Here is a 25,181-nt window from a genome sequence, read left to right on the forward strand (position 1 = left end):
AGAGAAACTATATGTAGTAATTCACTGCATGTGTACCTGTTTTGTGAATTATCTGGCACATAGTGTGGACAAAAATCTAATACTGCGTGGGCTTCCGGTTCCAAACTACAAGTTTTAATTGCTCCCCATGCTCATTAAAAGCTTCCCTTTCCAACATTATTCACAAAAGGATTTTGGACATATACCAGAAACCTGTAATTATATATATCTGCTTATGATTGCATCAGCTACATTGCCAGAGGTCACGTAGTTCCCAAGTTTTTTCCAAAGTGGCAAGCAAACCTCTGCTAAAACCTTCCACTACTGAAAGAAATAATTAGTTTTCTGGCAACAGCTGTGTGCTCCCACCTGAGTAACAGGAAGGATTCCTGGTGCACTCTCTGCCTTTCAGGGTTTTTTTCTGTCCCCAGGCCAACAGGAGCAGCCATACGAGTTCTCAAAGCTCCACACACAACAGGGGATATTAAAGCTATTACAGAAGTTTCAAGGGCTGCTGAGATAAAACTCTGAGACTTTCAAAGAAAATTTTCAAGCAAGCCACTCTGTAACAACCCAGCTGTCCCTGGTTGTGTGAAAGGGATAGGCAAACCAAGTTAATCTGTTCATCTTCAATTTTCTAAGGGTTAAATGTTAAAACACTGAAGCATTGGTTGGAAGGGAAAGAGGAAGCACAGAAAACATTTCTTTCTGCAGTCCTGAATGAAATGCCTGCAATTTCGTAACAGGCGTGTTACATTAATTTTGAGGCTAAGTGGGATGAGAGAGCTAAAGGTGTTAAATGTGACCTCTCCCCTACAAATCATTAAACAGTTGCTCACAGTTCAAGACTTCAAGAGACCTCCGCCTGCTTAGACCTCAGGCAAAAAAAATCAAAATCATTTGTTAATAACAATGTAAGACAAGATAAAATGCAAAGATTCTATACGAAATGAGTATTTTATCTTAACGTCCCTTCTTCTCTCGTCTTCATGTTGAAATGCATTTTTGAAAGGAAAACTTCCTGCTTGCTGGTCATTTAGGTCTGGTGTTCCAGACAGCAAACACCTCCCCTTCTGGGGGCAAAGAGGAAGGTTGCTGTGATCATCTTTAGCAGTTGTGAATGTTTGTCGGAGACAAGCCATGTTTTCTGGAAACCAAAAAAGCATAAATACAGGTAATGAGGCCTGCTGTATTTCTATAAACAACAGCAAATATTGTAAATGTAGCTTGTCTTTCTGACTTTTCTGACTCCATGAATAGAGCATCTTACCTGCTGTCCCAAGACCTGGCAAATTTTTTCAGCCTCTGACTAGTTATTCCCTTTCTGATCAGAACTCGTAGCTGTGCTGCAAAAGATACTGTTTCGTCTGAAAAGGACAGATACTTTTAATAATAAGCATAAAGTAAGATACACTGGTGAGACAAAAAAAAGTAGAAAGCTAAATAAAAAGCATGATGTGGAGAAGTCAAGAGTTTCTCAAGATACAGCCAATGAGGATGAAGGCAGTTATGTTGCTGCAGATACCCTCTGTCTCTTTGGTCTGGGTATCTCTCAGGATCAAAATGGTTTCAGGACTCTACCAGAGGATGGGAATTAAAGCTCCGATTGTCAATTCTCTGCTTCACCCTCGCAACAGTGCCAAACTATGAGCCCCAAAAGGTGAAGTAGCTCATCTTTCTGTTTTCTTTTCCTTTTTTTTTTTTTTTTAAAGAAAAAAAAAAAACCCAAACCTTCCTCCCTCAGTCCTCCTTTGTGGCATGGCCATTTTTGTCCACCTGTGCTGGATGTTCACAGACTCCTGTATCTGGGTCCTATCCTTTTAAGCTTCACTGAATCTAAGAAAACACTACCCACGCTATCTCAAGCTCTGGACTTCTAGACATCCTCTCAGGATGTGTAATTTTCTTTCTTGCAAGCTAATTCTAGCAAAAGAAGTCCTGTGACCAAGCTGCCTAAGCCTTGTGATTAACACTGCTCTGCAAATTCTCCAGAAATTCAAGCATTCTTCCACATGACTATATCAACCGCTCCAGATTTTATTCTGCTGAGAAAAATTCACTACATTATTTCAAGCTGTTTTTCAAAATCCACATCCAAACTCATTTGCAATTTGATATCTCTACGTCAATCTCAAGAGACCTCCAGTAAGGCGAGTTGAATTTTGCCTACAGTTAGGGGGCAGCACAGACAACTACGCAGAAACAAGGTTCTGTAACAAAAAGTTAAATACATTAACAACCAATGGAAATCATAAAGTATTTATTGCTTCAGCAAGAAAAAAAAAAAAAAGAAACTCCATTAGAAAGATTCTTAATGCATTTCCCCACAGCTGTTTCCATCAGCCATTGGCAGGTTAATGCTAATAGCTGCCCTCAGGTTAGCCCAGAAAAGGGCATGCTTGCTCCTCTCCTTCGGCCACTCCAGGTAGGTTCGCTTTGCCATGAGAGCCTTCAGCTTGTGGTACCTGGCAGGGATAATGTACGGAGGGATCGGCTCCAGTAAAATGAGGATTAAGCTGTTGGAATTCTCACTGAATAATTTGTGATGGGCAAAGTACAGCTCATAGTGACACCACTCGCTCTGCACAAAGTTGGGAGACAACACAAAGATCGACTTGTAGCTCTTCTCTATGCAGTTAATGATGTTCTCCACAATGCTCTTGCCGGGGACAAAGTTCCTCTCGTGCTGGCACAGTTGTACACAGCCCTCCCCCTTCTCCAGGTTTGGGATCAGCTCGTTCTTCACCCACAATGAATCACGCTCGCTGTAGGAAATGAACGCGTGAAACTGCAGAACCCTCTCCTGCTCTTCGGGATGGTGGTGCCAAGCTCTCCGCTTCGTCTGCGTCCACTGCCACGTCATCCGTACGTACCACGGCACGTCCAGGTAGATGCACAGAAAGGCCACGACCGCCACCAGCACCAGCGTCAGCAGCAGAGCTGTCACAAGCAAGAGCGTCGTGTTGCAAGCCAGTTCGGTCAGGTGGAAGTCCTTCAGCTGCGTTCCTCGCAAGTCTTCCGGGTACTCGCACACGTACGCCGATGGCCAGCCAAACAGCTTCCCCCCAGACTGCCTCTCCAGACGGATAAAGTCCTGCAGTTCACAGGAACACTTGAATGGGTTCTGCCCGGCTTGCAGCTCCCTGACCCTTGGGCAGCTCTGGAAGAAGTCAGCAGATGGGGTGAGGATCAAATTCATCTCTATGTTCAGGAACTCCAGGGATGTAAAGCCACCGCACCCCGGCAGGTCAGCCAGCCTGTTCGATGCCAGGTTCAGCTCCTTCAAGGATTTCAGCTCAGCCATCCCCTTGGGGACACTGGTGATCTGATTGTTTTGCAGGTCCAGCTTTTTGATGTTGACTGGCACGCACTCAAACACGGACTCCGTCAACTGATTTGAGGACAGGTCCAACTCTGACAGAGACTTAGACCATTGGCATTGCACATCAGGTGCATCATGACTCAGCAAGTTGTTGCTCATGTCCAGATATTTCAGTGATTTCATACGGCTGGTCATGAAGCTTACCTTGGAAAGGCTCTCAAATTTATTCCTCTGTAAAATAAGTAATTTCAGATCTGTCAGAGTGCCACAATTCTGGAACAATTCATCCGTCAGGGCATTGTGAGAAAAATTTAAATACTGAAATGAGCTTGTCCTACTGGGGCAAAGCATGTGTGGCATATATGCATCATATATTGTCAAACTGGCAATATTCATCTCTGAAAACTGTCTGTATACAATCTCCTGGTTGAAATAATAAACCTTATTACGAACATGCTCCAAAGTCAGCACTTTCATGGAGCCATCCAAAGAGATTATTTGTTCCAGAGAATCAAATAAGGGTAGAAATTCATATTCAGTCAGCTCCCCCAGTGGTCCCTGGAAAGTCAAATTTCTCACAGTCAAATGCTCCATAGGTGAATACCAAATAAGCAGGAAAATTTGCAAAATTATAGCCCATTGTAAGTCCACAGTGTCAAGCATCAGAGCTGTTGTCTTGATTTTCTTCAGAAGCGTTAAAGGAGGAAAGGGGAAATCTTTGTAGCTCAAGGTATATCTCAAGTTAACTATACTCAAGTTTTTTGAAGTGCTCATTCCATCATACAAGAGGGAAAAACTGAAGTTTTGGTTTGCTGCAAAAACAATGTGGAGGCTCCTTGTATTCAAGGCCGTCAGACTCTGAGGCTCATAGAGAGTAAAGTCTTCTAAGGTTAGGAAGACAGTGTGCAGCTGCAAATGTATGATATACCTGAAGTCTGACCTTCGCATCATCGTGGCACTTAATCCTAGGTACTCCAAACGAAACATGTTGCCAAATTCCTGACAGATGGGCAGGGCAGTAAACTTATTGAAAGAAAGATCTAAATGTCTAAGATATGCAAGAGTTTGACAGTAAACTTTCAAAATGTTATTATGAGATAAATCTAAGTATTCTAAGTCTTGATTATAAATGAAGACACTGAAGTCAAGCTCCATAATTAGATTATGAGAAAGATTTAATACTTGAAGTTTTGAAAGAGAAATAAATTCCAAGATACTAAGTCCAGAGATCCTATTATGTGATAAATCTAACACCTGAGTATGGACTGGAATGTTTTTTGGAACATTAGTTAGCAAACTGCTTGAATAATTTGCAATAAATTCATTTTCCACAGTTGGCTGGCTATTATTGCATAGCATGAATGTAAAGACACAGACAAAGACATAGATATTTGAAAGGGGTCCCATTACGCCTTCCAGGTATCTTGGTTCGTTACAGAAACGCAAAAGCATATCTTTGTTTGCTGATCAATATTTCTCAGTGATGAGTCCAGCCCTATGAAAAGAAAACACATGGAATTTGCTGAAATTGTGGAACTGTTGAATTTGCTTTTTATTGCTAAAATAAAATTCAATACAAAATTTATGTAATCAAAGCTTTATTTTCACATACTCTTCTTCTAAGTTCTTATCAAGCCTCCTCGCCCCCGTTCTTTAATTCCAATTATTGATTGTCTCAGTTAAGTACAAACTAATCTCTTTATAATGGGAGGAATACAATCTGTGGTAAGTTAAAACAACACAAAGATGTTAAGAAATACAAATTTCTCAACAATATTCAAAAATTTGAAACAAATACAGACAGACTTCGGTGCATTTAGGAGTAAAGGAGAACACAGCAAGCCTCTCACCTGCTCTTTCCCTACACACCATGTCCAGACATGTTTGGGGACAGAACTCCAAGAGCCACATGGACTCTCACAGGAACCAGCGCAAAAGCAAACTCTTTGGTCAGAAGAGCCAAAGGATATTCCTCTTCACACCCCAAACACCCAGGACACGGCCACGCACCCCCTCAGGGTCAGCCGATCAGCGAAGCTGATCAGCTTTGTCTTTGCTATAGCACAAAGACGTAAGGGTCCATTTTTCCAGTAAGCCAAGAAGCATGAGGAGGAATTATACTGTCTCAAGAATATTGTAATGCCAGTCTGTCCAAAAGCATGCCAACAGGAAAACCACAGCATAACCAAACGCTACATATAAAGTAGTGGTACCCAAAAATCTGAAAGAAGACGCTCAACACCTCCAAAGACTCCTCGGACACCCAGGAAATCTCCTACATTTTCCAAATAACCCCACAGCTGCAACTTGACAAAGAACCTCTCTAGAAACAGAAAATGCTCCAGTAGAATTAATATATGGTCCTATCAATAGCCTACATAGATTTGGAGAGGCATCAGTCCTATCATGGAAAAGCATGACCTGGGCATTACTCTCTTGTCATCAAGCATTTAACACAACACACAGCCAACTGAAGCATGAGCAACTCATAAACTGTTACAGGAGACAAACAGTCCTGATTTTTTTCCTGTGCTGATTTTGTTTGGGAAAAACAAACAAACAAACAAACAAATTCTGCCCAGTGTAATCTTTTGTTAAACAAAATCAAAAAGTCTATTTTTTTCAGTTCTAGGTTATAAAGTGTGTTAGTCCCCAATAGTTTGACTGACTGATATCAAAATTCATCCCTTCCCCTCCAAGTCTCCTACCAAGCTTAATCAAGTTTTCTTTCAAATAAGTAAAGCAAAAATACGTGTAATTAAGATCACCAAAACCAATAAAAGAATAATCAGTAAAGAGTAAATTTCTACCTCAACAGAATCTAATTGAGAGGTCAAATTCTTTCAGAAAGGGTATCTATCTGAGTAGAACAGAATATGAGAATAGAAATGATGGTTGGTCAAAGTTTGAAAGCACTCACGAGAAGAACCAAGACAAGGAAATCTGACCCAGCTTCCTTCAAAGAGCAGCTGACCCTGTTTTTCAGGGTCCAGGCAGGTAAAGAACCTCTTGAATCAAATAAACTTTGACCTGGAACCATCTGGAGGAACCTTCCCAGGGCAAAAGGGATATCAGGAACAAAGCAAGAAACTTTCTGAAGGGAGAAAAAAACAACAGTCCATGCTCCATTGCCAGAGGAGTTTTAATTTACTGTTCATGCTATGATATACACTGCAAGAAGGGACGATCCACGCTGTATAGCACTGAGGAGTGCCACAGTCAAAGAATAAAGCAGATACGTCTAGCAAAGCAATATTAAGGATCAACAGTTACCCCTCCAACACTATTTTATGATGGTATTAAATTAAGAGTTCACTTAGAATGAAAATTGCCATACCAAACATTTATTTATTTTCTTCTGTGTTGAAATTCAACATACAGATGAGCATTTTCACTGAAATTTCAAAATGCAAGAATATCTTTAAACAGTGAAGAAACACCTGAGATTTGACGGAGCCCAAAATACATATGACAAGAAGAACAAAAAATGTAAACAATGAAGCAAATATAACCCACCTTTTGTGCGTGGAATTCATCTCCAGTCAAAGAACAAGCAAAAGACCTCTTCATACTTGGTTAACATCCTCAAAACAGAATTTCAAACACACATAATCTTCAAGCTGGGGAATCTCACAAGACGTTAATTCCTTAATAATTACTACTTCAGGAAGTAGAAAGAACAGGGTTTTCTTATATAGGCTATATAACTCTAAGAATTAGTCAAATTTCCCTACAATGCAGGTAAGAGCACAGCGAAAGGAAACTTCTAACAGCCCAGACTCGAACAGTACTTACGTAGCAGTATGGTTTAGGAGCAAATGAGCCTATCTGCAGTACAGAATATTCACCAAGGTAAGACTGTTTAAATAATTCTGCGTTTCTAATTTCATGTCTGCTTCTGATGGTTACACAGATGTTCTAGAAATTCGTCAACTGCATCTCCTCATTCGCACACACAGAAAAGAGGAAGCAGAACTCTCACCGCCAACTCCTCTTCGTATCAAAATCTCTTGCAGAGCTCTACCCCGCTGAGCTATTTTCCTCAGCAAGCAGACTAATTAATGTAGCACATTGACAGATGGCAAAAGCTTAGATCTTAAAAGCTAGTAACAGGGGCAAACTGGCACAGTTCGAAATCTTTTACAGGTCAGTCATCTTTACACTAGAGATGCCTCAGATGGTTATCAGGGATGCCCTACATTGTAGCTTTCTTCAAAAAATTATTAAAAACGAACTATAGAGAATATTCTCTGTGATATTAAAGCTGTAAAGAAGCCATGAAGAACACAGCAATACAGGGCAATTTGAGGATGGAGGAATCCAATAAAGCAGCACTTCAATTAATGTCTTGAACAGGGACATGAGCCTAGCAAGCAAATCAACAGAGAGTGAGCACATTGTAAAAGCAGGTGTAAATAACCAAAACCAACACCTTGCTCCCATAAGCCTCCAAACTAATACAACATGCTTCAGTAAGATTAATTAGCACGGCAGAAAGAAGCAGAGATTAATAAATGAATGAAGATTTATTTAATCTTAATTAATTTTAAGATTAAATACATGAAGTATGTAATGAATTCTTCAGGTATGCGCAAACTAGGGGGAGAGGGGGCACCCAGGCCCGTTCTGGACTCAGTCTAGAGCTCATTCCACCCCATAAAACAGCACCTTGGAGGAGAGCTGAAGGCAAGAAGGGATTGATTTAAAGAAGCTGAGAAGTATGACAATTTTTTCTGGATAGCAGTGCCAGTTATATTTCAAGCTTGCATTAGATTCCTTTGAAACTTTTCTTTTGTAATTAACTTTTCAACGTTGTAAAGAATAATTTAAGCCTTTGGTTTGCTGAAAGAAAATTTATGGGTTTCATTTTGACATTGACAAGTAAGATAGTGTGAACTGAAACTGAACTGAAACCATTCTACTTTGCTCAGTGCAGCGAATCTGAGTAGTACATTACAGAAAACTCCGAGACATCTGTGACCCAAGACAAGACCGGGGATCATGAATGTTTCTCAGTAAGCAGCAAGAGTCTGCTTCTCAGCTGATACTGTCTTGTCTTAAGGCACTTGTCGACAGAACAATAATATCACAATCAAATTGAGAACTATATGATGCAAACCAAACCAGTGGCAGTTTTACTTACAATATAATCAATGAAAAAGCCTTGTTGCATGGACAAAATCAAATACACCATCACCTTTCGGCAGAACTGACTACAGTGCACACAGAGCCGTAGAAAGCCAAAGTATCTACACCTTTAGCTGTAGTGTTTAATTTCCCTACCACGCTTCTTTATGAGACTTTAAAATACATTCAAATACACAGTTTGCCGTAAAGAAAAATTTGCAACTAGTTAAAATAAAACTCATACACATGAATACTTTTGTTAAATCGTTAGAAACATTGCATAACGTTATTTTTACTAACCAATTCATCAAAGCTGTGTTTGGGGCTCGTTTCAGTTTACTTATTAAGTCGTTCTGCGTGATACACAAAAACTAAAAAGCAGTGTATTTCTGTTCACGCATCGTAAAAGGTACCAGTTAAATACCATCCTTTCCATGGTCAGCATGTCTGTACACTCCTGCAGATACCTCATTCCATTTCTGAAGGTTATACTGCTGGGGATTTTTGCAGCTGATTCTATCAGCGAGCACCTAGCTTCACAAACAGCCTTTCCTCAAGGCACATTTCGCACTTCTGCCTGCGTGTTCCGATTACTTACCCAGCAAGGAACCGCAGCTACGCTTGGCTGGGTACCAGAAGCTATTCAGGACCAGCCCTATGCCCAAAGGTGTGAAGTATCTCTCCAACTGGAACTGCAGAAGGGAACTCGCATATGCGAAACACCAAGTTAAAACACAGCCAGAGCATTTGGACTCATCCAAGCACTCACGAAGAGTTAATACAATTATTAAAAGTTGCAAAGCCAGTATTTGGTCATATCGAGGCCCTTATCTTCAACTGCAACTCTCACCATCACCACTTAACCCTGTGTGTCACATAGGTGAAACAAGGGCTAAATGCTACCACAAGTCAAAATGAGCAGAGGCTGTATCGCATTCATGCCCAAGCCTGTTTTGCTTGGGCCCAAAAAGACAAAAGGATCAAAGCCGTGGAAATCAAAGTGCTAACAGAGAGCCACCTTGCAGAATACAGAACTTTCTCATTTATTGGTTTATCAAAGCTGCTTCCTCTTGACCGAATAGTGACTACAAATGAGATTATAGTCAATCTCAGTAAATGTTTCTGAAAGAAAAAACAGCCAGACTGAAGCCCTGAGCAAAAACACGGGTTTCACAGAGGTTTTGAACCTTCCCCTCAGCAGAATGCCTCACTTCCCACAGTCTCATTCTTTACCCTCGAGCGCCTTTCCCAGCTCTAACCCTCTGCAGTTGAGCTTCAGTGCTGACGGTTTGTAACATTTTTAAAGCTAAAAAAGAGCTGGGCTCTCAGCAGGGCAACCCACATTGCCTCAGGAGTCCCAGTCTGTCGCAGTTCAGTTTCCTTTACACCACACACTACTTAAATAGACATAAAAACATTTACACTTTCACTTCATTCCGCACAGTTTCTAGGCTTTGGAGGGTGTTTAACTCCCATGTTATCAATTTTCTATGTTGATATTATTATGTACATAAAAATAACATTCCTGCTAGTCACCAAGATGACTAGTCAAATGCCAGGAATCTGTTCTGATACGGTGTCTGACATCAGAATATATTTACACAATCCTTTTTCCTCCTATCTGGAGTGCATTAGCAGTTACAGCTCTCAGTGCAGAACCAGCTGCAGTCTCACACCACCAGGGTGCACAGAAAAGGGTAGCCACTTCACAAAATGTGCGGATAAAGTGGCTGACATGGGCGGTGAGACTAACACATGTGCCCACGTATGGGAAAAGTCTTCTTGGACTAAACCTGCTTTTATAGAAAGCGTTCAGAGTATGGTGGAGGCTAAAACAATCGTTTGAAGTATTCTGATATATACTGCTTGCGAAAATCATTCTCTCCTGTGGAATCAGAGAAACTATATGTAGTAATTCACTGCATGTGTACCTGTTTTGTGAATTATCTGGCACATAGTGTGGACAAAAATCTAATACTGCGTGGGCTTCCGGTTCCAAACGACAAGTTTTAATTGCTCCCCATGCTCATTAAAAGCTTCCCTTTCCAACATTATTCACAAAAGGATTTTGGACATATACCAGAAACCTGTAATTATATATATCTGCTTATGATTGCATCAGCTACATTGCCAGAGGTCACGTAGTTCCCAAGTTTTTTCCAAAGTGGCAAGCAAACCTCTGCTAAAACCTTCCACTACTGAAAGAAATAATTAGTTTTCTGGCAACAGCTGTGTGCTCCCACCTGAGTAACAGGAAGGATTCCTGGTGCACTCTCTGGCTTTCAGGGTTTTTTTCTGTCCCCAGGCCAACAGGAGCAGCCATACGAGTTCTCAAAGCTCCACACACAACAGGGGATATTAAAGCTATTACAGAAGTTTCAAGGGCTGCTGAGATAAAACTCTGAGACTTTCAAAGAAAATTTTCAAGCAAGCCACTCTGTAACAACCCAGCTGTCCCTGGTTGTGTGAAAGGGATAGGCAAACCAAGTTAATCTGTTCATCTTCAATTTTCTAAGGGTTAAATGTTAAAACACTGAAGCATTAGTTGGAAGGGAAAGAGGAAGCACAGAAAACATTTCTTTCTGCAGTCCTGAATGAAATGCCTGCAATTTGGTAACAGGCGTGTTACATTAATTTTGAGGCTAAGTGGGATGAGAGAGCTAAAGGTGTTAAATGTGACCTCTCCCCTACAAATCATTAAACAGTTGCTCACAGTTCAAGACTTCAAGAGACCTCCGCCTGCTTAGACTTCAGGCAAAAAAAATCAAAATCATTTGTTAATAACAATGTAAGACAAGATAAAATGCAAAGATTCTATACGAAATGAGTATTTTATCTTAACGTCCCTTCTTCTCTCGTCTTCATGTTGAAATGCATTTTTGAAAGGAAAAATTCCTGCTTGCTGGTCATTTAGGTCTGGTGTTCCAGACAGCAAACACCTCCCCTTCTGGGGGCAAAGAGGAAGGTTGCTGTGATCATCTTTAGCAGTTGTGAATGTTTGTCGGAGACAAGCCATGTTTTCTGGAAACCAAAAAAGCATAAATACAGGTAATGAGGCCTGCTGTATTTCTATAAACAACAGCAAATATTGTAAATGTAGCTTGTCTTTCTGACTTTTCTGACTCCATGAATAGAGCATCTTACCTGCTGTCCCAAGACCTGGCAAATTTTTTCAGCCTCTGACTAGTTATTCCCTTTCTGATCAGAACTCGTAGCTGTGCTGCAAAAGATACTGTTTCGTCTGAAAAGGACAGATACTTTTAATAATAAGCATAAAGTAAGATACACTGGTGAGACAAAAAAAAGTAGAAAGCTAAATAAAAAGCATGATGTGGAGAAGTCAAGAGTTTCTCAAGATACAGCCAATGAGGATGAAGGCAGTTATGTTGCTGCAGATACCCTCTGTCTCTTTGGTCTGGGTATCTCTCAGGATCAAAATGGTTTCAGGACTCTACCAGAGGATGGGAATTAAAGCTCCGATTGTCAATTCTCTGCTTCACCCTCGCAACAGTGCCAAACTATGAGCCCCAGAAGGTGAAGTAGCTCATCTTTCTGTTTTCTTTTCCTTTTTTTTTTTTTTTTAAAGAAAAAAAAAACCCCAAACCTTCCTCCCTCAGTCCTCCTTTGTGGCATGGCCATTTTTGTCCACCTGTGCTGGATGTTCACAGACTCCTGTATCTGGGTCCTATCCTTTTAAGCTTCACTGAATCTAAGAAAACACTACCCACGCTATCTCAAGCTCTGGACTTCTAGACATCCTCTCAGGATGTGTAATTTTCTTTCTTGCAAGCTAATTCTAGCAAAAGAAGTCCTGTGACCAAGCTGCCTAAGCCTTGTGATTAACACTGCTCTGCAAATTCTCCAGAAATTCAAGCATTCTTCCACATGACTATATCAACCGCTCCAGATTTTATTCTGCTGAGAAAAATTCACTACATTATTTCAAGCTGTTTTTCAAAATCCACATCCAAACTCATTTGCAATTTGATATCTCTACGTCAATCTCAAGAGACCTCCAGTAAGGCGAGTTGAATTTTGCCTACAGTTAGGGGGCAGCACAGACAACTACGCAGAAACAAGGTTCTGTAACAAAAAGTTAAATACATTAACAACCAATGGAAATCATAAAGTATTTATTGCTTCAGCAAGAAAAAAAAAAACAAAAGAAACTCCATTAGAAAGATTCTTAATGCATTTCCCCACAGCTGTTTCCATCAGCCATTGGCAGGTTAATGCTAATAGCTGCCCTCAGGTTAGCCCAGAAAAGGGCATGCTTGCTCCTCTCCTTCGGCCACTCCAGGTAGGTTCGCTTTGCCATGAGAGCCTTCAGCTTGTGGTACCTGGCAGGGATAATGTACGGAGGGATCGGCTCCAGTAAAATGAGGATTAAGCTGTTGGAATTCTCACTGAATAATTTGTGATGGGCAAAGTACAGCTCATAGTGACACCACTCGCTCTGCACAAAGTTGGGAGACAACACAAAGATCGACTTGTAGCTCTTCTCTATGCAGTTAATGATGTTCTCCACAATGCTCTTGCCGGGGACAAAGTTCCTCTCATGCTGGCACAGTTGTACACAGCCCTCCCCCTTCTCCAGGTTTGGGATCAGCTCGTTCTTCACCCACAATGAATCACGCTCGCTGTAGGAAATGAACGCGTGAAACTGCAGAACCCTCTCCTGCTCTTCGGGATGGTGGTGCCAAGCTCTCCGCTTCGTCTGCGTCCACTGCCACGTCATCCGTACGTACCACGGCACGTCCAGGTAGATGCACAGAAAGGCCACGACCGCCACCAGCACCAGCGTCAGCAGCAGAGCTGTCACAAGCAAGAGCGTCGTGTTGCAAGCCAGTTCGGTCAGGTGGAAGTCCTTCAGCTGCGTTCCTCGCAAGTCTTCCGGGTACTCGCACACGTACGCCGATGGCCAGCCAAACAGCTTCCCCCCAGACTGCCTCTCCAGACGGATAAAGTCCTGCAGTTCACAGGAACACTTGAACGGGTTGTGCCTGGCTTGCAGCTCCCTGACCCTTGGGCAGCTCTGGAAGAAGTCAGCAGATGGGGTGAGGATCAAATTCATCTCTATGTTCAGGAACTCCAGGGATGTAAAGCCACCGCACCCCGGCAGGTCAGCCAGCCTGTTCGATGCCAGGTTCAGCTCCTTCAAGGATTTCAGCTCAGCCATCCCCTTGGGGACACTGGTGATCTGATTGTTTTGCAGGTCCAGCTTTTTGATGTTGACTGGCACGCACTCGAACACGGACTCCGTCAACTGATTTGAGGACAGGTCCAACTCTGACAGAGACTTAGACCATTGGCATTGCACATCAGGTGCATCATGACTCAGCAAGTTGTTGCTCATGTCCAGATATTTCAGTGATTTCATACGGCTGGTCATGAAGCTTACCTTGGAAAGGCTCTCAAATTTATTCTTCTGCAAGTTTAATGTCTCCAGTTTAATTAATTTGTCACATTTTTGAAAAAGAAGATCTGTTAAATCATTCTTTGAAAAATTTAAGTATCTAAAGGGACTGTCAGATGAAGGACACAGCATATGTATCATCTCTGATTCAGCTATTGTTAAGGCTGCAATATTCATGTCTGCAAATATTTTGTATAGGTCATCCTGCGTGAAGTACAGATCTGTGATTAAAACTTTTTTCATTGTCAATGCTTTCATAGAGGTACCTGAATAGTCAAAGTAATAGCCTTTGATGGCCGACAATTGTGTTACACTGTTAACATTGAAGTATTCAATGGAAGAGTGCCATACAGTCTGAAAAATTTTAATAAGAAAATCCCAGTCCACTGACACGTTTGTCAGTGTCAGATTTTGTAACCTGGAGCCTTGCCTGAAATTAGATAATAAAGCTATTAATTTTTTTACATTGTCATTTGTGATTTCTGACAATGACAGGCTTTCTGTAGTATTTTGTATCACAACCCAGTCAAAATTAGCTTTGGACTGATGATTATTTGTATACAGGAGTGGCAGGCTCTTGACTTTTTTGTCAGAGCCATCTTCTGGAAAATAGTTAGAAACAGATGTAAAGAGTTCATTTTCCACAGACAGGCTGACATGGTTCCAAAACGTTAATGCAAACAGACACTTGTAAAGAAAAAAGTTTCTGAGAGATCCCATTTTTCCTGTCATTGGTTTCTGGTTCCTTGGAGATGCTCAATACTTTTCTTATCTGTCTATCTTTGTTCTAATCCTGTAGCAAAACAAACAAAAATAAAAACCAGAGTGTATCATTAAGTGGCTATGCAGGAGCTACCATACAGATTGATTTTTTAAGGTTGCAATTTCTCATCTTTCCCTTTGAGCCAAAAAAACAACAGTCACCTATTATCATTCAGGAGGGGCATTCTTTATTAAGAGAACACCACTGAAACTTCTATTTGGTAAATATGCTGTATTTAATATATAATGAGTCTGTTTCTCACAAAACATGCCTGATTTCATATGTGACTAAAATTTGCTGCATACTTACAAAATTACTGCTGTGATCCAATATATTATGAAGGCTTCCCACAACTGTATAATACGCTTTGAGCAGAAAGTACAATATCTGAGGTCAGTATGGTCGTCCTCTCCTCAGATTCTCTCTTGAAGGATGTGAACAAAACTCAGATATTTTTTTTAAATTGACTTGGGACTATAAAACCTGGACTGAAACATAGGACAGAGGTTCGAGAGAGTTAATCAAAGTCTGAATGTCTTTAGGTAGCTGAGATTGGTCATTAGTGCTCATTTTAACCGGGGAAACTGGGGCGAGAGGTAGGATGTTCTATATTTATGCTATGGGAAAGTCCATAGAAGTCTGGTTCTTGTCTGGGCTTAAGCATCTCCTGGATTTAGACTCTGAAAGTGGGGTGTCCCCGTGTCTGATTTGTTAGGTGTAACCAGAGGACACCAAATACACATTGAAAATATTTGCATGCTACACACAAAAATACCAGTTGTAGAACCTGTATACACAAAATTTAGCCCTGATATAAGGACACTGACCTCAAATGTCTCTGTTGTGAGAGACAGGCTTACTTAAACACAATTTAGAGAAAAATCATAACTGTGGCTTTGCTTTGATTTTCCCTAATGGAAGACACTTTTCCTTTCTGAATGTAGGACTTCAGGGTAGCCAGCCTCCCCTTATTTAAGTCAGCCATTGTGAATACTGCCTTAAATCTCCTTTTAGATATTGCCATAAATCCATGAGACTGCCTTTCTGAAAGAGGAACTGGTAAGAACTTAGCAAACATTTTTATAGGTGTAAATCTTTATTTAAAATTGTTTTCCAGATTTCTGAAATCTTTTTGTTTTCTTGGAACATTCTTCCCCTTTTCCTCCCATTACTTTTAAATTGTAGTTGTTGTATGAAGCTTTCCGTAGTGCTTATTCATGATTGCACTGGCTTTTGACTTTCCCTTAATATTGAAATGGCTAAATTTAGTTTATATTTCTAGTGACTCTACAATGAGACAGTAATAGCTGTCACTTGTTGGACCAAAGCTACAACCTCGAGGCCTGCATCCTCTGTACCATTAACCATTCCACAAGCTTTCTCAGAATTACATTACTGGGTCTAAAACGTACATTCTCCTTGATCTAACACAGCCTATAGAATCATAGTATCATAGAATTGCCAAGGTTGGAAGGGACCTTTCAGATCATCTAGTCCACCAATCAATCTAACTGACAAAAAACATCACTAAACTGTATCTCTAAGCACTGTATCTAGCCATCTTCTAAAAACTTCTAGGGATGGTGATTCCACCTCTTCCCTGGGCAGCCTGTTCCAATGCTTAATAACCCTTCAGGTGTAGAATTTTTTCCTAATATCCAATCTAAACCTCCCCTGGCACAACTTGAGGCTGTTTCCTCTTGTCCTATCGCCTGTTACTTGGCAGAAGAGACTGACCCCCACCTGGCTACACCCTCCTTTCAGGTAGCTGTAGAGAGCGATAAGGTCTCCCCTCAGACTCCTCTTCTCCAGGCTGAACACCCCCAGCTCCCTCAGACACTCCTCATAAGACTTGTGCTCCAGACTCCTCACCAGCTTCGTTGCCCTTCTCTGGACCCACTCCAGCACCTCAATGTCTTTCTTGTGGTGAGGGGCCCAAAACTGGACACAGCACTCGCGGTGGGGCCTCACCAGTGCCGAGTACAGGGGGACGATCACTTCCCTAGTCCTACTCACCACACTGTTCCTAATACAGGCCAGGGTGCTGTTGGCCTTCTTGGCCACCCGGACACACTGCTGGCTCATATTCAGCTGGCAGTCGACCAACACCCCCAGGTCCTTTTCTGCCAGGCAGCTCTCCAGCCACTCTGCCCCAAGCCTGTAGCGCTGTGTGGGGTTGTTGTGACCCAAGTGCAGGACCCGGCACTTGGCCTTGTAGAACCTCACACCATTGGCCTCGGCCCATCGATCCAGCCTGTACAGATCCCTCTGCAAAGCCTTTCTACCCTCAAGGAGGTTGACACTGACACCTAACTTGGTGTATGCTGGTAAATGATGGAAAGTGGCTCGGTGAGCACTTCCATCAGCTCCCTCAGTACCATTGAGTGGATTCCACCCGGCCCCACAGACTTGTGTACATCCAGGTGTTGGAGCAAGTCCCTCACCATCTCCCTTTGGATTACAGGGGCTTCATTCTGCTCCTTGCCCCTATCTACTAGCTCAGGGCTCTGGGTAGTCAGGGAACAACCAACTATTACTAAAGACTGAGGTAAAGAAGGCATTAAGTATCTCAGCCTTCTCCTCATCCTTTGTCACTATGTTACCACCTTCATCCAATAAAGGATGGAGATTCTCCCAAGTCCTCCTTTTGCTACTAAAGTATTGATAGAAACTTTTTTTATTGTTCTTAACATCCAAAGCCAGGTTAAATTCTAGTTGGCCTTTCGCCTTTCTAATTTTCTCCCTACATAGCCTTACCACATTTTTGTGGCCTTCCTGAGTGGCCTGCCCCTTTTTCCAAAGGCCATAAACTCTCCTTTTTTCCCTGAGTTGTATCCATATCTCTCTATTCAGCCAGGCTGGTCTTCTCCCCAGAGAGATCACTTTACGGCACATGGGGACAGCCTGCTCCTGCGTTTTTAAGACTTCCTTCTTGCAAAACGTCCAGCCTTCCCAGACTCCTTTGCCTTTCAGCACTGCCTCCCAAGGGACTCTTGAAAAGACCAAGTCTGCCCTCCAGAAATCATAGAATGGTTCAGGTTGGAAGGAACCTTAAAGATCATTCAGTTCCAACCCCCCTGCCATGGGCAGGGACACCTCCCACTAGACCAGGCTGCTCAAAGCCTCATCCAGCCTGGCTTTGAATGCTTAGTTCCATGTGGCAGTTCTGCTATCCCCCCCGCTTTCTTCTCTGAGAATTGGAAACTCTATCCTTTCATGCTCACTAAGCCCAAGACGGCCTCCAACTGTCACATCCCCCACAAGTCCTTCTCTATTTACAAACAGCAGATCCAGCAGGGCTCCTTCCTAGTTGGTTCCCCCACCAGCTGTGTCAGGAAGCTGACACAGCTTCCCCAACACACTCCAGGAACTTCCTAAACTGCTCTGCTCCCTCTCAGCCGTATTGTGTTCCCAGCTGATATCTGGTAGGTTGAAGTCTTCCACCAGTACAAGGGCCGGTGATCTTGAGGTTTCTCACAGCTGCTTGTAGAATATTTCATCTACCTCTACATCCCAGTTGGGCAGTCCATAACAGACTAATATCAGCCTTGTTGGCCCTCCCCCTGATTCTCGCCCATAAACACTCAACCCTATTGTTACCATCATTAAGCTCTTGACATTCATAATACTCCCTAACACACAGAGCCACCCCACCATCCTCTCCTTCCTTGCCTGTCCCTTCTGAAGAGTTTGTAGCCATACAATGCAGCACTCCAGTCATGTGAGTCATCCCACCAAATTTCCACGATGGCGAGTACATCATAGATTTCCTATATTATGAATTTGCAACAGTACAACAAAAAACAGTCCACTGAGATCTTGTTTTGTAAAGAATGCATGAAACTAGGCTTGGAAATCATCTAGAAATAGTGGGGCAACATGGCAAAACTTTTACAGTCTTTTTCCAGATTTTCATTTGGAAAAATTATATGCAGTTTTACCATCATAACCCTCAAAAGACATTTGGGCATGTGTAAAGAACAAAAGATAATCAGCATTCTCTATCTTGTTCTTCCAATTGTTTGGGCAACACCACTAATGTGTATATATTCAAACAAAATACATAGCTTCAAGAGAAACCTGAAAAAAAAAATCTACCTTCAAATCATTATTTCCTAATTTGACAAAATTTCAGCAATATCCAGGGACTAGGTGAAAGAAAGATACAATTATTCCACACATGCTTAATTTTCCTTCTCATTCCTATATCCTGGCCTTCAGTCAAATTATTTATGAGTACCTTCAAACTTTCTTTAGAATATCCTATGAACCAACAAAATTAACAGCTCTTATAACACATGACCCATGATTTGGGAGCTAACACTGGAGAAAATATCCTTTATAGTCATATCCTTTTTAATTCAGAAGTATCCTCCAGTCTTCAAACTTTACCAAAAGAGCACTATCAAGAAATAAGCAGAGAAGCAATCCAGTAGGGTAAACAAATCAAGATCATAGCAAGAAATTGTCCTGTTGTTTAAACAGTGAGAGATCAAAATTGAGATTTTAACAGTTTTTCCAATATAAACTCGATATGAACTGACTAAACTTTTATATAAGAAATGTACAGAATGCCTTGAGATAAGACGGTTCAGTATTCAGTTTTACTTGCACTTCGCAAGTTATCAGCATAATACAAAACTCTAATGTTAAAAATATGTCTTTCACATGGTCTCTACTGCTAATACAGACAGACTGCTATTTGGCCAGCTTCTTTGGATAAATTACTGACCATAAGCAACTTTACTCTAATTTCTTACCCTTACACTTGAAAGTACATCATACCACTTCCTAATAACCCTCTATAGAAAACATGGCTCATTTTCAAATAAGATGCAGAATATAAAACAATTTTAGTTAAGTAGCAGCCACATAAAATCAATAAAATGAAAAGTTTCTCACCATAAATCCCTGCTCTCCGAAAAAGCAGAGAATGTAGTCAGGAAAAGATAAAAAGAAAACTTCCTGTAACTCTATCTTACTGTGTAACAATACTTAGGAACGCCCAAACTTTTTATATAAATGTTTGCGCCACCTACTGACAATTTATGAAATGGCATTTGCTTTCCTCCAAATGTATTTTCCACATACAACATTACTGTAATTTCCCCATTATTTAATTATTATTTATATATATAATATATATTGGTACGTGTTTTCATGCTTTGCAATAGATTAAGCAGGGAAAAAAATTAATCTTTTTACCAACTTTCTGTCTCCATCAAATTAATATGAAAATAAGTACTTCTTTTGAGCAAGTTTTACACTGCTTTACCAATTCAGTTGTCAAGTTCTTATCAAGGCTCTTTTATAAAAGTACTGTTTGTCTTATTTTAATTTCCATTTAATGGGAATGGAAAAATAATCTCTCTCCTGCTCCAGCAGTGTTGTGATTGGGTTAAATAGTGGACATGGAAACAGTGGGTGTGGTCTTTTTTTCCTTTTTTTTTCCCTTCCTTTTTTTTTTTTTTTTTTTTATTAAAACAGAGGAGCGAGTTTGGTACTGAAGGCCCGAACACTTGGGTTATTGTCCTGGCAAAGACATAAACCAGTATCTCTTTATTTCTGTATAACATTGCTCAGAAATTCCATCTCAGGTGAGATCTAAACACCAAATTGTCACACTACGACCTACCTTTCTGAGTTAACATACCACAACACATTCATGATTTAACATTTCAGTGACTCAGGAAGCAGAGGAAATAATCTTAAAAATTACTTTTTCACTTTAAAGCTTATTCTGTACATTGCAATTAATTTCTCAGCTTCAAGTGAAAAGAGGTCATTCAAAAAGAAATGAAAAAACAGGACAGGTAGTAAGTGACAGAATATGGACAACTTATATTCTCCACTGTTACGCTGATGAGCCTTATGGTGGTACTCTGCATTTCTGTCAATATAGACAAGAGTATTCATGGCTGGTTTGCAAATGACACCTTATAATGTTGTTACAAACCTCACCATTGTCTGCCCTTAGCTGGAAAGATTTTGCTATCCATCCTTAGGATGAGATAAAATCCTAAGGTAAGACCGTCTACCAGACATTCATTCCCGTTTTGTAGTATAATAGTTTAACTGCTTGAATATAACCTATTAGTCTAATGAATACAGAACCAGACATACATTTGGTTAACATGTAATAACTGCCTTAAATTAGAGACTCTTATTCGAGAGTACCTCTTCAATTAAGTGACAGTGTGAGCTGGCCACTGCATAGTTTGAGGTCTCCAGTTCTGCCTACATGCTATAAAGCATACGTTAAACAGCAAAATAACCATATTACCATTAATTGCATGCCCCTAGCCTTCAGATTTACCACTCAGATTTACCAGTGGAATCACTAGAAGATGAATATACTTCTCAAATATTATGTACATTCTGTGTTTGCTAAAAGCAGCCAAATGTAGTTGTTTCCTTCCATCTTTTCTTTACATTTATTTATTTATTAAAAGGCAAGTATTTTTTTGGAAACCCATGAGGAAGGTGTTAATACTCAGAGTAATAACAAATTTCAGTGAAATTGCAGATGAGCAGAACTGTTCAATCTCTATTGCTTATTTATTCCAAAACCATTTGCAATATTACCATAGTGAGAAAATACAAGTGAAATCAATTACTGGAAAAGTGAAAGAAAATTAGAAAATGCAACTGCTAAATTCATGAAAGTAATTTAGGAACTTGGGAAACTAATACATCCTTCTATCCCAATAGACAGACATACACATTTACACACTTACAATGTTAATTTCCTCCTGAAGAAATAACTTTATATTACAATAGTGATTAATACTCTGTCTTGCAGTTCTAAAACATGCATGGCCTTGTACAGAATCTATAGTACAAGATCCACTTTACAGACAAAATTACCATCCATCATGGGGAAAACCAACCTCTGGCTATTGAGCTCCACCTATTTTAATTCTTCCTAAAACACTGCTGTTACTCCTCCACAAGCTCCACTGAAAAGCAGAGGGAAATCCTTAGGGCCGCTCTAGATTTCATTTTCAATAAACACATCTAAACATTATTAAATTAACCTAACAGATGCTAGAACTACCAGCATGCCCTGATACTTAAATTGTCATTGAAAAGCCTTCAAAATAAACTTATATACAAACATTTGTTCTGCTACCGCCTACCTTAATGGGAAACTTTAGAGTCTTTTGCCTGCTAAGTGTGCAAGTCAGGTAGTATGATCCGTGTTTGTGAAGCACCCTTCTGAGAACTAGGGTTTCATTTTGTGACCTCCTATAGCAGCTCCCCTCAGTGATTCACAAGATGTATTATTTTGCTTCCTGTGGCAACAGCATTTCTTTCTTTAGCAGAGGAAGACTAGTGATGGGAAGGATGCCGTGATGAATCATGGAACTGCCTTTTACCACAGTAAAAGGGCAGGCTTCGCCTTAAAATGAAGCAGCAAAAAGAGGAAAGGGTATGAGGAACTAGAGAGAGACAAGAACAGGTTGTTGGGCAAGAGCCTGCAATCCCCTTGTTCAACCAAGTCTGATTTCTCGCCTGGCCATGGGCGCTCGGCCCTGACACCAACTTACTGGAAATAGGTGCACACACCCCCCGGTTTATTTTAGCAGCATTTCCTGTAAACACGGATATAACGAAAGTGCAAAGCAGCACCTGAAAAACTCAATCTCAGATGTTTAATCCCGCAACCTTCAGTAGGCGGTTTGCCACCAGCTCGCTTTGAGAAAGGATTAAACTTTCTACTAAAAAAAAAAACAAAAAAAGGAAGAAATTTGACGCCAGCTCAGTAACTAGACTCCAAAACGCCTCAGTATGAACGTTATCGCAGTAGCGCTGTCAAATTTACCCCTTTTGCCGCCCCAGCGACCCCCGTGTCCCACAGGCATCTGGTCTGTCTGTCAGCGCCCGCCCCGGCCGCTGGGGGCCGTGAGGGGAGATAATGGCGGCTGGGTCGGCTCTCCGCGGCAGCTCCGCGCTGCCGCCCAGTGTCCGGGAGCGCGGGGGCGGCTGGGCAGTGGCCGGCAGCAGCCCCTTCGCAACAAGGCGTCGGCCTCAGGGAGACGGAGGGAGAGCGAGGGAAGGCGAGCCAGCCCTCCCGCCCCCTCCTCCCCCTCCTCCCCGCGGCCCGGCCGGCCGGCGGCTGCCCGCCCTACCCTGCCTCCTCCCCTCGCTGTTGCCGACGTGGCGGGGCGGGGAAGGGGAAGGAGCAGGGGGCGCGCCGGCCGGGGGACTGCGGAGCGGTAAGGAGCACGGCGATTTCTTCTTTTTCTGCCGCTTTTGAAACCGGCTGCGGGCTCCTCACTGATAACTCTGCCCCACAGGGGATTTCGAAAAGGAAAGAAAAAAAAAAAAGAAAGGAAAAGAAGGGGGAAGCTGTGGCCACTGCGGGTTTGAGGGAGCGGCGCTCCGGCTGCTCCTGCTCTGCGGGGGCAGGTGGCAGCGGGGCAGAGGGAGCTGTCGGCGGGGGCAGTCGCCCGAGGGCGCCTGGCCTCAGCTCGCCCTGCCCGCAGCGTCCCGCCGAGGGTGAGGCGACAGCGAGCGTCGAGCGAGCGGGGAGCGCCCTGCCGCCGGCCATTTAAAAAAGTTATCCCTGACGGAGGCGTTGATCCAGCGCCTGCCGGCGGCCGAGCTTTGCTTTCCAGGCGGGATGAAACTCCTCAAGCGGCGGGGCGGCAGGTGCCACAGAGCGGCGGCGGGAGCTGCCACCACCGCCGGACCCTAAGGGGAAGCCGGTCCCCGCCTCAGGGCGGCTGGTCGTTGCGGGCGGGGGGCTGGCCTGGCTGCCCGGCCCGGGGCTGGCCTTGGCGTCTCTCCCATGAACTTACCTGTAGATAGGTAATTCCCCTTGGGCTGAGTTGTCCGAGTTGATTTAGATCACTGGAGTCTCACAGATGACATTTTGAATGGCACCTTTCCCCCCCGGTCATGCATGGCTGTGGTTTCAGAGAGGTGTGGGAGTTTGCTCTTGCTCACTCCTTTGCTCCTGTGAGGACGGTTTAGCACAAAACTTAAGGCACTTTGGCCCGAGTGCTCCCCAAAGATGGCCCAGTCCTGCAAAAATTCATGTGCGCGTCTATGCGGGATCCTTTACAAATTGTACTGGTGTGGGGCATTTTCTTACCGAGGTCTAATCCCCATGCAAATTTATGATGCGGGTGTGTACAGATTTTACACATTTTGGTAGAGGATCCTCATATCTGACGATGGAATTTGGTTTACAAACACAAAAATTTTCTCCAGGTGATGCTGCCCACCACACAGTGAGTACTGTTAAAACAATGGCAAAATTTACCTACACTGATGCGTTTTATAGTATTTGCTATATTTGTAATGGAAAACTGCAAATACTTTCGGCAGATGCAAAGATTCTGACTTGTAAATGTATGTTTTCTAACGATAATTAAGTTACAGTGTAAGCTAAAGTAATGTAAGTGTCACCAAATGCTTATTTATGTATTTATGTTTCTTATTCACTGATCCCCAGTGCTGTTCTTGGAACTGTTCAAACAGCTGATCTACATTCAAGTTAGATAAACAGGCTTCTAAAGCCACTGATGTACATGATTCTATAGACTTTAATAAAATATACTAATTTAAATACATGTTTCTCAGGCAGATTTCTCCTAAATCCCAGTTATATTTTGCATTTTGCCCTCTTTTTTTTTCCACGTTCTTCAGTCTCTCTTAGAACCTCAGTCCTTCCTAACAGGTACAAAGCTTTGAACCACGTTTAATTAATATGGGAATCAATGGAAAGACAAAATCTGCAGAGAGGACTGTGTGAGTTTATTTTATGCCATGCAACTCAATATATAGTCAGGAGCTTGTAATGACAACTCCCTGTCAAGGGTTGTCTTCTAAGTAGAGTGCAGGCATACTGTTGTTGCCAGCAAGTGTGTGTTGGTAATCACTGTGCAGTAGTCCTTTTGGACTCTGCCAGTGCTGCTCCTCAATCAGCTGCAGAGCTTCCTCAATGGCCACTTCTTTCCCTTCCTGGATCCTCAGCCTGATGACCGTGCAGTGGTCTTTTTTTTCTAGAAAAAAAAAGTTACACTGGAAGGAAAGAAGTAAATAAGATAAAACTGGTTTGTAATTTACCAAAAAAAAAACCCCCAGAAATCAATAACTGTACCTCATGCAAGCTTACTTTGGCTTCAAAACTGAAGTTTAATCGCACAGCTGGAATTTAGGAGCAAGTGAGAAGCATTACACTGCCCAAACAGTGAGCCTTTCAGACAAGTGATGCAGAAGCAGTGTGAGTAATGAATGCTTCCTGTCTATGAAATGGCTACAGGGACCGTGGCCTGTCTTGTTCTCACGTTATGCCCCTTCTCCAACACATAGATATCACCACAGTTTTAGTCGCACTGTGTTTGTCATCCTCCTCTCCATCAGTCAGCAGGCTATAGGAACCCATGTGTGTGGAAATAATGAGAACAAGAGCTGCTTGGCTATCGGAGCTCAGATTATCTAGTGGTATTTCATACGCATCTGATTTGGAACACAGGGAATTAACCATGTGGAAGCTCTTACATTTGACTTCTACAGACAAATGAACACAGTTTCTCCCTCATCAAATCATATTTTGGAAAACA

At 42.0% G+C, this 25,181-nt stretch overlaps 3 protein-coding genes across 12 annotated transcripts in view; 1 reads left to right on the plus strand and 2 right to left on the minus strand.

The window, feature by feature from the left end:
* Positions 1–2,282: 2,282 nt before the first annotated feature.
* Positions 2,283–7,293, minus strand: LOC134516644 (toll-like receptor 1). 2 transcript variants are annotated; one of them, XM_063337056.1, is made up of 3 exons: positions 7,097–7,107; positions 6,818–6,885; positions 2,283–4,796 (listed from the first exon to the last, which is right to left on the minus strand). In XM_063337056.1, the coding sequence occupies exon 3, from the start codon at positions 4,751–4,753 to the stop codon at positions 2,291–2,293; it is 2,463 nt and encodes an 820-aa protein (XP_063193126.1). In that variant the 5' UTR covers positions 4,754–4,796; positions 6,818–6,885; positions 7,097–7,107; the 3' UTR covers positions 2,283–2,290. The 2 variants fall into 2 exon arrangements, with proteins under 2 accessions (XP_063193126.1, XP_063193125.1); XM_063337055.1 differs by lacking the exon at positions 6,818–6,885 and having other exon boundaries at positions 7,097–7,293.
* A 5,184-nt stretch (positions 7,294–12,477) lies between these two features.
* On the minus strand, positions 12,478–23,498 carry LOC134516153 (toll-like receptor 1). Of its 7 annotated transcripts, none has more exons than XM_063336072.1 (3): positions 23,412–23,498; positions 14,917–15,095; positions 12,478–14,637 (listed from the first exon to the last, which is right to left on the minus strand). In XM_063336072.1, exon 3 carries the CDS (start codon positions 14,574–14,576, stop codon positions 12,615–12,617), a length of 1,962 nt encoding a protein of 653 aa, XP_063192142.1. In that variant the 5' UTR covers positions 14,577–14,637; positions 14,917–15,095; positions 23,412–23,498; the 3' UTR covers positions 12,478–12,614. The 7 variants fall into 7 exon arrangements, with proteins under 7 accessions (XP_063192142.1, XP_063192138.1, XP_063192140.1 ...); XM_063336068.1 differs by lacking the exon at positions 23,412–23,498 and adding an exon at positions 22,433–22,581; XM_063336070.1 differs by lacking the exon at positions 23,412–23,498 and adding an exon at positions 21,747–21,863.
* FAM114A1 (family with sequence similarity 114 member A1) overlaps positions 22,739–25,181 on the plus strand; it is a 37,070-nt gene continuing 34,627 nt past the window's right edge. For all 3 annotated transcript variants that reach the window (XM_063336074.1, XM_063336075.1, XM_063336076.1), the window contains exon 1: positions 22,739–22,826. The gene's annotated coding sequence lies outside the window, so the exon portion shown is untranslated. The remainder of the gene's footprint in view (positions 22,827–25,181) is intronic.

The sequence above is a fragment of the Chroicocephalus ridibundus genome, chromosome 5, assembly GCF_963924245.1.
Source record: "Chroicocephalus ridibundus chromosome 5, bChrRid1.1, whole genome shotgun sequence".
In the NCBI taxonomy this organism is placed as follows: Eukaryota; Metazoa; Chordata; class Aves; order Charadriiformes; family Laridae; genus Chroicocephalus; species Chroicocephalus ridibundus.